Source organism: Crinia signifera, chromosome 2, assembly GCF_055691185.1.
Source record: "Crinia signifera chromosome 2, ASM5569118v1, whole genome shotgun sequence".
In the NCBI taxonomy this organism is placed as follows: domain Eukaryota; kingdom Metazoa; phylum Chordata; class Amphibia; order Anura; family Myobatrachidae; genus Crinia; species Crinia signifera.
In genome coordinates, this window is record NC_139218.1 from 265518907 (window position 1) to 265531526 (window position 12620).

General features: G+C 42.5%; 1 protein-coding gene across 3 annotated transcripts in view; it reads right to left on the bottom strand.

The window, feature by feature from the left end:
* VWA3B (von Willebrand factor A domain containing 3B) overlaps positions 1-12620 on the bottom strand; it is a 159461-nt gene that overhangs the window by 81996 nt on the left and 64845 nt on the right. For all 3 annotated transcript variants that reach the window (XM_083168556.1, XM_083168557.1, XM_083168558.1), the window contains 4 exons: positions 10823-10959; positions 8798-8935; positions 7025-7082; positions 6792-6948 (listed from right to left, as the gene is read on the bottom strand). In XM_083168556.1, coding sequence (XP_083024682.1) covers positions 6792-6948; positions 7025-7082; positions 8798-8935; positions 10823-10959 — 490 coding nt within the window. The remainder of the gene's footprint in view (positions 1-6791; positions 6949-7024; positions 7083-8797; positions 8936-10822; positions 10960-12620) is intronic.

Genomic DNA, 12620 nt, shown 5'->3' on the forward strand with positions numbered 1-12620 from the left:
CATCTTCTTAAAAGAGGCCCGACTCCAATCACAGCTTTCAATGGACAAAAGCAATAACACATGGTAGCTCTGTGGGTAATAGTTACTGTCATGAATTGTGGTGTTAGAAACACTTTCCTACCTCTCAAGTGTCTTTCCAGGCTTGCTCTGTGCTGCACATCCAGGAGGGTGAATCCTGATGCACATGCAGTTAGCCATCTGAGGTCTGGTCAGCGTCTTAGCGCGTTATACTGTAGCACTTTGTCATACTCTAGTGCTCCCTCCTGACTCTGCTGTGCCTGTGTCACCCTGTGATACTTATTGCTGCTTTCCGCCATTGCTGTAAGCCATAGCAATGCTGCATACAAACCAAAGTTCCCTCTATTCCCATGTATGGGCGTGGCCATCTTGGATTCCGTTACATGGCTGTTTACTGGCTGCCTTCCTGGTTCGGACATCAAAGACTCCAGCCAATCCCCGTGCTGCTCACCCAGGGGAGTAACTACAACCTCGTGGGCCCCATAGCAAAATCCTGGAAGGGCCCCCCCTCTATTGTCACTACAATGCCACTGGGGGGGGGGGGGAGAGGCTTGTGTGGGAAGATTTAGTGGGTAGAGTGAGAGATAAAGGGTGCCGGGAAAGAGTAGAGAAAGGGAGGGGTGTGAGCAGGAGAGAGGAAGAAAGGATCAATAGTGTGAGAGTGTCAGGGAGAGAAAGGAGGAGAGACAGGGGGAGAGGGAGAGACAGTGCCAAGTGTATAAGTAGGGGGGAGAAAGAAAGAGGCAGACTGTTAGAGAGGGAGGAGTGAAGGAGAGGGAAAAGAGGTGGGTAGAAGAGAGATAGAAGTGAAAGAGACAAGGGGCAGAGAGAGAAAAAGAGATGTGAGAAAGCGGAGGAGTGATAGAGGGTTGAGAGAAGGAGGGGAAAGGGGGAAGACAGCAGGAGGTGGGGGAGAGAGAATGTGGCACCCCAGCCTGGGGTACCTGGTTTTGCCCCAAGGCACTCCACAGTGAGCCAGCGTTAGGTGGTTGCTAAGCAACCAACTCACCCAAGGAGAAAAACCCAGCAGCCATTGAGGGAGGTACAGACGCGCATGATTGGCGCCGTGACGTGACACCAGCGCCCTCCAATTGACCCCTGTGTGATGGACAGCGCAGGGAGCAGGAAGGAGAAGAGGCAGAGACGTGGTGAACATCAGCAGAGGAGCAGGAGATGGCAAGTAGCGCGGTGGCCTGCCCAGAAGAGAGGAAGGAAGAGAGCGGTGTGCAGGGACCACCTGCAACGGGAGCCGGGAAGAGAGCCAGTAGCCGGAGAGAGAGAGAGAGGAGAGAGGCAGTAGCCGGAGAGAGAGAGGAGAGGACCGGAGCAGCAGTGAAGAAGATCAAGGGGGTGCAGGGGATAGCCTGCTGCGTCCCCCCCAAGCCCCGGGCTCCATAGCAATTGCATCCCCTGCACCCTTTATAGTTACGCCACTGCGCTCACCTTATAAGGATAGTGGGCTGAGCCCTGACAAGTCACCAGTACAATGATGTTTCCAGAGTAAGCTGCATGTCACCACAGCTCCAGTGAGATCCTGTTGTCGCTGTATACACTCATCATCCTACTGCACAGTCTGGCTTCCTCCAGTGTCCCTAGAGTCTCCTCAGGTCTAGCTAAGTTCTGCATTGTGTGTCCACTCCTCGACCATCGATCTTCACCATCAACTGTCACCATCGATAGTTACCATGGACTCGCAGCATCGATGGCCAACATTGATTGTTTCATCGATAATCATCATTGATAATCATCATCAACTGTTATCATCAGTTGTCAACATCGATAACCATCAATGATTGTTACCATCGATAATCAACAACGATTGTCATCTTTAAATGATTCAAACTATAGACTGTAAACATCGGTTCATATTATAAACCACTAACTTCACAAGCAACACTCTAGCGCCACACGCTAATCGATAACCTGTTACTGTTTGCATCTGTTGATTTTAAAGTTTACTGCTGTCTTTCTATACTTTTATCTCCTCAAATATCACCTCTGTCCAGTCACCTTCAGAGAGAGCATGCTGATATCCACCACCATCGGTATCCAGCATTGGTAATCATTATCACAGATGTACCCCCTCTGTTCCTGTGGTAATGGTACTCAAAGTTCTGTATAGAGTACAGTTCACTACCTGCTTGTGTCTTCCAAGATACCTACCTCTTCTTCCTCATCCATCAATGGTCATCATCGGACATCAGTGATGACATACTTTGGCTATTGCAGATTCCTACTCCTACCGGTTCCATTCTGGCCATAGCCTCCACTCGGGCCAATCCAAAGACTTCCAGTTATTATTGTTTCCTATTCTTACAGTCTAAGACTCTCTCACAGTAACTACCATTGTTTAATTAGTGTTCAATAAATACTAAACTTATATCAGTTTCCTCCATCATTTGTCACGCCTTCGGGCTCTTGACTCTGCACCCACACCCGAGGTTATCCACATATGTGGATGTGTCCTAAGAGAGCCTATCTTCAAATTCTCACCAACAAATATCTCAGGCGTGACAGTTACAGAATATAAATATTTAACCTGCACAACTGTATTGGTGTGCTTTCACAAATCAGCTACTGACAGTCCTGTTTTCTATGCTGCTGGATACATACCTCCCAAACATCCCTAATTCAGCAGGACAGTCCTGATTTGGTTGCTCTATTATTATCCTTTATTTATATGGTACCACAAGGGATACGCAGCACCCAATTTCAGAGTAAAAGCAGTGACTTACAGTTTAATACAATAAAGTAAAAGTACAGGGTACATAAAGATGTACACTAAAAGAAGTATCAGCATGGCAGAAAACCCACAGGATTTGGTGCCATCAAAGATGGGTTAAGTAATAGTAGGAAAAGCCCATGAGAGAAGAGGGCCCTGCTTGTAAGACCTTACATTCAATCCAATAATATATATATCCACATATATATGATGTTACTCTGTCCGTCAGGCAGTTGGGAAGAATGTTCCCTGCTTATGTTGCCAAGGTCAAGTGACAGGAGTGGGTCAGGAGGCAGACAAGGCACTATGGCACTGTTCAATGCTAGGAATGCCCCTGAAGGCGTGAAGATCTCCCACTGTGATGCAGACATACCCACTTCATGGCATGCCTATGCCCTCTTTCCTGAGATGCTAATCCATAACATTTGGTGTGTCCCAAGTTTTGGGATCAAAGATTTATTTTCTCATTTTATAGAAAATAATAATAATATATAGGAAAGTAGAAGAGGGAAGGAGGTGAGGGAGAAGAGAGGGCAACCTGTCTGGTCAGGTCAGTAACTAAATGGCTGGATACTCTAGTACTGGGATCAGTAATTTCTAAGTAGGATATTGATTAATTAAAAGCAGGGAGGGTCTGGAAAAATTAGGTTGAGTGTTCTTAAACCTTTAGAAAGTTTTTAAGTACAGTATGCTAGTAATATATTGGAAATGCCATATTTGGTGATGATTTCACTCATAGTGGGTACCTCAGTTTACTTCCATGCTGAGGCCATGACACATCTAGCCATCGAAACCATGTGGGTAAATCATTTTTGTGGCTACAAGTTCCTTCTATAGTGGGGCTAATTTTGTACAACACACAAATGGAGCTAGAAATTAAATTAGAATAGATAGCAGACCATTCTTCATTGTTAGACTCCCTGTAAAGAACTAGTTTTTATAATGTTGTAAGAGACCTATGGTTAGTTGCGTTACTATCAGGGCTATTTTTCTGCAGGCTCCAGCAGGAACTGAGGCCCTTATTCTAGTTCACTCTTTCTGACAAAATATTTCTTAGATGGACAAAACCATGTGCACTGCAGGTGAGGCAGGTGTTACTTGTGCAGAGATAATTAGATTTGGGTGGGGTTTTACACCTGTCTCACCTGCAGTGCACATGGTTTTGTCCATCTAAGAAATATTTTGACAGAAAGAGTGAACTAGAATAAGGGCCTCAGTTCCTGCTGGAGCCTGCTGAAAAATAGCCCTCATTACTATCATGGTAAAAATAATTGGTAAATATTCGAAAAAAAACGGAGAGATGAGGGATCAAAAATTTGGTGTGTATATCTGAAAATGTAGGAAAGGTTGAGCCTTGCGTGATATCAGTCTAATGACAAATAAAGGGGGAAAATATATCTGGAAAGGTGTTTTTGGTGTGGTAAGTGTATAGTGTACCAATAAGTGTGTATTAGCAGCCACCAAAAAGGGAGTATACCAACCTCCAACTAAAAGCAGAGAAACAAAACCAATTTTTCTGGTAGCGCTCAATAGTTTCAATATATCTTTATATAAATAAAGTTTGTAAATACAACAACACGATATATAATAATAAAAATAATATTATTAATCAACTTCCCGGGGGTAATAAATAATACATGAATAAAACAGTAAAAATGACATATGGACACACAATAAACAATTAATAATGAATGAGCATAATCCCTTCACGTTTGTTAGATCTGCTCTCAAAACAGTGTGAAGCCTCCTTATATCCTTTAACAGATTTTGGGGAGAGGGAACTGTTGAATTCTCAGAACTTGTGTATTATCTGGGCATCAGATTTTCTTCATCGCACCTAAAAATCGCGTTGTATCGCATACAATCATATTGCATGCGATGCGACGCGATTTTACGCGATTTTAATATGTTAAGGCACCCAGATGCCTGTTTCACATGTGAAATGGCCCCCCAGACCCCATATTTAATTGTATACCCACCCTGATGGCTAAATGCCCCCCATTGTTAACGCCACCCAACTATCAACGCCAACCCGAAGCGTGGCAAGCGGCGGCGGTACGCGTCCTCCGACCTTTTCATACCCCCACTATCCACGTCGGCGTGGAGTTGATTTTTATAGTGTGGCTGGTGCAGCGAGCCACCGAGCCGCGAATTGCATGTGAAGTAATACGCGTGCGCTCGCCACGCTTCGGGCTCGCCACACTATATAAAATCAACTCCACGCCGACGTGGATAGTGGGGTTATGAAATGGTCGGAGGACGTGTACCGCCACCCCTCGCGGATACAATGAAACTTGAATTCTTGTATGTAATGTGTGATATTGAGCGCTACCAGAAAATTTGGTTTAGTTTCATTATTCTGCCAACATGCAATAAAACAGTAGAGTGACTTCCCGGGCTAAAAGCCATATTGTTGAACAGAAGGTTTACAGAACTAGTATATGGTGCAAAATTATATTTGAGGTAATCTAAATCCCAAATATCTAAGGTGAGAGAGATAATGGTGTGGTGGATTATGTCCAGAGGACAGGCTGCTCTAGGGAGCTATAGCAAGGTAGATATTGAGTGCAATGTGAGAGAGATAGTTTCTTTCAAAACCCAAACCCTCTTATGGTGTGTACACACACTCAGATATGCCGTGCTATGCGAGTCCCGATACGATCAGATCGTATCGGGACTTGCATAGAAAGGCATGCATGCAGAGGGACAATTTGGACTATATAGTGCAGATCTGCACTATATAGTGTTGCCTGCCCTCTCTATTTGACGGCCGACTTACACTCACACGGGAGAGCGCATCGGCAGCGCATCGGCTCGCAAGCCCTAAAAAAGCATGCGATCTGGCTTCCAATGTTCACTATATCGGCAACATCGGAAGCCATATCTGCCCGTGTGTACACACTTTTAGAAATAGGTCCATTGCATAATATGCATTGTGCTAATCTGGCACCAAAGTAGTAGGACGTACGTCTATTACATCTACAGATTGAAGGGTGTGAAACATAAAAGGCAATTGAATCTGGTCAATTGCCTTTTCTGCGTCAAACCCTAAAATCAAGGCAGGCACTTTCTTTTTTTTAATAATATGTGAATCAGATCTACTTCTGTTGTCTCTGCAACTCTACACTTATATGTATGCGCAAACATTACAAAACCCTCTTATCTGTCCCTTTTATTGTCATACTTTTATGTGTCCCATTTATACCTAACTAGTAAGCCCGCTTGAAGCATTGTCTGAATTTCTGTTCTGGAGTTTCATAAAAGCACCACCACTTTTGGGGAACCTAACTGTAACATAAGTCAGGTATTTGAAAAGTAAAGTTTCACAGCAGGGTTTCTGAAAGATAGTGTGCTCCTGGTGTGTTACTATGAAGCCATAACATTAACAAACTGTCTTAAATATCAGCCTAGGCTTTAATTAACTTAAGCCTCTGCAAAATGGCCTCCGTCATGGCTCTTACTTATGTAGAAAATAAGTGACCTGTGGTTTCCTGATGGAAAGCACTGGTTTAGTAACAATAAAACATTTTGAACTGCGCTGATTTTCCTACTTTTCTCTATGCAATCTTTGGCAGCCGTTATACGCAAGCTAGGTTACTACCGCACCCCCCTACCTAAGCCTAACACCCCCGCATCACTGTCTGATAGTCACATATGGGATCATCAATAGCTGGTAAGGAGCGGTAGCCCTTGTAGGTCCATATTGGAGGCTCTTCGGGTACCTTCTGGTAGGATATAAGGCATATATCATTACCCTGAGTTTGGTTGCTATACACAATGTTCCTACAAATTAGCTTGTTTCACTGGGAACTATTCATAATGTATTATAGTGAAATGCACTACTTTACTGATATAATACTTACTTTATGTAATTTGTACATCCTATCATGATGGTATAAATATAATTCCTGGAAATAAGTTTAAATAAACTTAGACAGGATGCGATAAGCACGGCAAAGATTGAGATATATTGCTTACTATGTGGCCCCCAAGTGGCAGAAAAAAAAAGTTCTGTAGGAAATACAATAATTGTTGACTAGGTTATCCTTACCTCATCAAACACTTTAGATAGGACATGTTTGTCGAGAACTGGAATATATTTAGCGCTATGTGGAACAGTTGTAGGTGCCAAAGCATCCATTATGGTAAGTCTCCTTGCCACCAAACCATGTGTCTTCAGCCAGCGTGATGAGGAAACGTCCAGACAACTGAAATGTTATTAATAATTATAGCACTAGCACATGCTGCACATTATAACATGAAAGCTCAAAGCTATTTACTTACTTTTTTGGTAACTTCTTAGGTTTTTCTTGCACTTTCGTGCCATCTATGAGCTTTAAATCTGCAATCATAAAATATGTTTTAAATAATAATAATAATGATAATAATAATAATAATAATAATAATAATAATAACTAACTGGGCAAAACTGTGTTGCAATGCAGATGTTATAATTGGGTGGGTGTGTTTTAACTTAAAGTCTAATAGTTTAAAAATAAAGCTGTCTAACATGTGTGGGCTATATGCAAAAGCAGCCAGTATATACCCTGCATAGAAAACATACTGTATACTGTAAATGCATTTGCTCACCTTGCATGGCAACATGGTTTGTTCTGGACACAAAGTTATTTGCTTTTCCTGCATTAATCCCCAATTCAAATCAGTTTAGCAATTTAGTAAATTGAGAACGGAATGTTCAAATCTAACTTCAATGCTAAACCTGCAAGAGCAGCAGCAGATTCCTTGAATGAATGTCCAGCTATGCTGCATGTACAGCAGCCTAACTGGCCTGACACTTTAGCCGCTTGCAGCAATACTGATATAACCAGGAATGGAAGGATGTCACCTGCTAGGTTTACACGCTGGTCTATCCTGAGACCAACACCAATGGGGCTAATTCTTAACCATATGTGTTTGCAGCTGCATTAGCCTTGTTTGCCATAGTTGTGTTTGTGACTTTATGCGGTACTTGTGTATTGTCACTGCGCCCATCACATACCACTAAATAAGTTATGCGACGGCATGTGATTTTCGCGTCAAAACGGAACAATGTACAATTAAATATTTCATCGCATGCCAGCAAATGGCATGCGATGCGATTTTTAATTGTACAAGCACCCTGATGGGTGCATACAATGTTAAATGCCCCCACAATGTTAAATGCCCCCCCCCATTGTCAACGTGACCCCCACTATGAACGCCAACCCACTTCGGGCTAGGCGGCTCGTTGCGCTCGCCACACTATCTAAAATCAACTCCACGCCGACGTTGATAGTGGGGGTATGAAAAGGTCGGAGGTCGCGTACCGCCGACGTGGATAGTGGGGGTATGAAAAGGTCGGAGGTCGCGTACCGCCGCTCCTCGTGGGCTCGCTGCGCTCGCCACGATTCGGGTTGGCGTTGACAATGGGGGTGCATTTAACATTGAAAGCACCCATCAGGGTGCTTGTACAATTAAAAATCGCATCGCATTACATGCGGTTATATCGCATGCGATGTGATGCATGCAATGTACTAAGATGAACATCGTGGGTGCCGTGATAATACACACGTACCCTTTATGCTAATGCCAGTACCAGCCCTTCCCTGACTATTCTCAGTTTCTGTGTTCTACACAACTGCTTAGAGGAACCCATGGTGCTGATTGTTGGGGCAAGGTCAGATGAGTCTGGGACGATGAGTGAGAACAATCCATCACACTGCGAGGTCTCAGCTGTCCAAAGGGGGCGGTGCATGCAATAAACTCTGCAGGGTGCCCAAACTTTTGCAGACGCCATTTTTAGTTTTCTGTTATTTTGAAAGTGTAAATGATGGAAATAAAATAAAACTTTTTTTGACATGCTATAAGAATGTCTAATCTGTAATTTGATGCCTTTTGGAGGTTTTTCCATCTTTCCTTGGCTTCTTTTTGCACATTAAAATAAATTTTTGCCAGGGGTGCCCAAACTTTCGATCCCCACTGTATGGGGCAACTTTAATAAATAAGCTGCTCTGTTTCTACAAGATATCGTACAGTGCATTATATCAGTTATAGTTACACTCATATAAAAGGCATTACCTTTAAGTACGGAAGTTGTTTTCATATCGTTGATGAGAAACAGCTCTCTGGTCTCTGGTGGCATTTCCAGGTCTGATATACTCTCAGACGGTCTAACACCATGGCTCAGTGCCCTGAGGAGGCTAGACCGTGTATGCTCTGGTGGTATTACCAATACAGGAAAAGAAAAGGTGAAATACACGGTTACATATATACATACAGATAATCACAGATGTCAATATTATTTCTCATACAGGTTATCCAAGGGTGAGGCAGGTGGGTTATGTGCCTCTTGAACCAAATTTTGTGGGCACTTTTTAAAAACAAAATTCAAATACAGGTTGAGTATCCCTTATCCAAATAAACTATTCTGAAAACCATACATTGCAGAAAGTGAAAGATTTTTTTTGTTGCTAAAAGCACTACTATGTGCAAGAAAATGATAGCTCGGCATTTAAATTCAGTATCTGAGATTGTACACAAACTTTGTTTCATGTTTTGAAACCTTGTTTTATGCACAAATAATATATGTTGTGTGTATTTCATGTTCTTGATGTGTTTGTACAACATAAATGCAAGATACCTCAAGATACATCATTGAAATATAAAAATATTCTGAAATAGGGAATAATCCTTTATCCAAAATTCTTCTGGTCCCGAGCATTTTGGATAAGGTATACTCAACCTGTATCTACTATGGGCAGTATTCAATGCTCCCGATTCACTGTTTTTTGGGGCAAATCGGGCTGTTTTCACTCCTTGCGGTGAATCTTATTCACTAAAAATATGATTCACCATATTCAATGTTCGCTGAAAGTAAAAAGTGAATGCTGGCCAGTTCTCCATTTCATGCTCGGTACCAATTCGCTGGTGTATTTCAATGGGGTTTTCACTGTGATTCGCCGAGAGTGTATCCAATGCTAGGATGGAGAACTCCTTACAGCATGATTTTCGCCCTGATTCACTGTTTTGCATTCAACATCTTTTTTTTTTTTTTAAGGTGAACTGGAATGTGTTCTTTTAAAATAAAGGGGGTTTTTTGGGTGTCAAAAAATCTGTAATTTTATTATGTGCAGGGGCATGCTATTTGGATTCATGTGCAAATATATATTACATTTTTTTTTTTACACATTACGTCACCAGGGGTCGGGGAGCCGCTCATTAGTTATTCACTGCACTGGTGCCACTTTAGTCCGGGTTGCGTTTGGCCTGAATTTATGACCATCATTGAGATGATAAGAAAATATTCCAGTAATGTAAGTTTATTGTGATTTTTTTTTTTTAATTATGAATGCTTTTTAAAGATGCAATCATTGTGGATGATTATATGTCTTTTCAGAATGACCATATTTTTTTTGACCATATATTTATATATTCTTCATCCTGATTTCATATGAAGCCACCATGTTATAAGGAGTTACTGCACTATATTTTCCATGTGTTGCTGATTTTTTTTTACATGATTTGGAACATTTCGCTTGAGGTCCAGAACACTGAAATAAAGTCTCCCACTTATATGCTAACAGTGTAGCGCAGTATTTGTATTCATATTGCTGTTACTGTATTTATTTATTGTATACAGAAGTGATATGTGTCTAGTACCTAGCTGCTTCATTTCCCATGCAGGGAACTCTGTATTAGGGCCAGATGTATCAAGCTTCAAAAAGTGATAAAATGGAGAGTGATAAACAGCCAGCCAATCTGCTACCAACTGACATGTTACAGGCTGGGTTTGGGAAATGACAGGTAGATGCTGATTGGCTGGTTGTTTATTACTCTCCACTTTATCACTTTTTGAAGCTTGATACATCTGTGTGTTGTGTTATATTTCTCCAAATAATCATAAACTGTGACATACAGCATGTATCAAATTAACCTGCATCCGTCTGTACCAATAGTATAAAACTCTAGGATCAGGGGTTTATGTTCTTTGTATGTTTATCAGCTTTTGAAGATGTAAGTAGAAAAGAAATGCTAATGATACTGCAAATAAATCTCAGGCTTTATTTCTACATCCAGGGACATGACGATGCAGAGTGAGACTACCTGCGTGGCGGGCTTTCTTTCTCTGGAGTAGCCTAGGTGGACTTAAACGTGATCTGTGCAGGAACTGTGAAGATGATCTGAGATCCTGTGCAGGCTGCAAGCTTGATAGTGACTTCTGACTCTGGGTCTCAAGTGACCTAAAATGTACAGGAAAAGTCATCAGGCACTTGACTAATTTTACGTGTCATTTTAAAGAAATTCTATCTCAAGTGAAGTAAGTTAAGGATAAAATCATTTGCTAACAGGAATTATACAGTATTTACCAGCAGGCAGAACATAATTAAACACTGTAGGGCAGTGCCTCAGGACACTCGCAGGGGTGCCTTGGGTTGGTGGACCAGGATCAATTCATATTATTTATGGTCAATGTACCAGACAAAACCAGTGCTGGTGGCTGCCAATCATAATATATGTGGACAAACAGAAGCAAATCCTGTCCCTCACCAGATAACTGTGACATATAAACACAATGCACTTCATTTTATATTTTTTTTCTGAATTTCTCGATAAGAAGCATTTGGCCATGAAAATATTTTGATGCTCTAGGGCGTTATGATTCAAAAAAGATTGGGAACCCCCAGGGGCGTAACTATAGCACCGCAGCCCCCGCCACCGCGGGGGGGCGCTGTGTATGTGGGGGCGCCGGGGGCTGCGGTGCTATAGTTACCTACCCCCCAATCCCCCGCAGACTTACGTATCTTGCTGGTCCCGGCGGCTCCGTTCTTCTGATGAGGACCACAAAAAAATGGCCGCCCCCATATAGCAAACAGTTCTCTGAAACTGTCTGCTGTACGGGGGCGGCCATTTTGTGGTGGTCCTCAGCAGATGAACGGACGGAGCCGCCGGGACCAGCGCGATAGGTAAGACTGCGGGAGAGGGGGTTAGCATAGGCGACTGGGCGGCCGGGGGGGGGTGGGTATGGGCGCCCCCCCCCTAACGGCGGGGGGGCGCCCAAAACGTAGCTACGCCACTGGGAACCCCTGCTGTAGGGTATATTTACTAAAGCTTCCAAATATGAAATCATATTCTGTCTATCATTTTCTAGAATGCATTAGTGACATGATAAACAGAATCTTATTGGTTGCTACAGTATGAGCAATATCACCTCTTTTCATTTTTAGACGATGTAGTAACTTTACCCCAGTGTCTTATTTCCTGGAATTTGTTATCACATGACATCGCAGTCAAGCACAATCCAATGGGCAGAAGGTCCTGGGACAGACCAAATAGGCTCTTGGACATATTTGGATATAAATAGTGTTTATAATCCATTAAGGTATGATGTTAGTTACCGCAAACAATTGCTTAGTACAGTATAAAGGCCCACATACACTATGTGATTTTTTCCCCGATTTTACCTGATTCCAATTAATTCGGCTGAGAAATCGTGTGAAATCGGGCCAAATAGCATATGTATGACATCCGATGCCCGGTCCCGTGTGCATCGGATCGGAGGTTGGACGGGCTACACATAATATAAGTCGTGTTTTTTAGCACCCACGATGTATTGCATCCGATGTAGTTAGACACCTGTCTGCAGAGCGGGGAAGCGCCAGGCAGGAGAGGCTTTACCCCCACTCTGCATCCCCAATGGGTGGCAGACAGGAAATAATAATAAAAAAAAATATATAAAAGAATGGATGGCTGCTGATTGGCCGAGAGAGCTCTTTTAGCCAATCAGAGGCTGCCAATTCTTTTCAATGTTTTTTTTTTGTAAATTCTCCTGCCCACCACCTTCAGCTCCCCCATGCGTTTTACTGCATGTAAAAAATGGTACATCAAGTGCCAAATCATATGT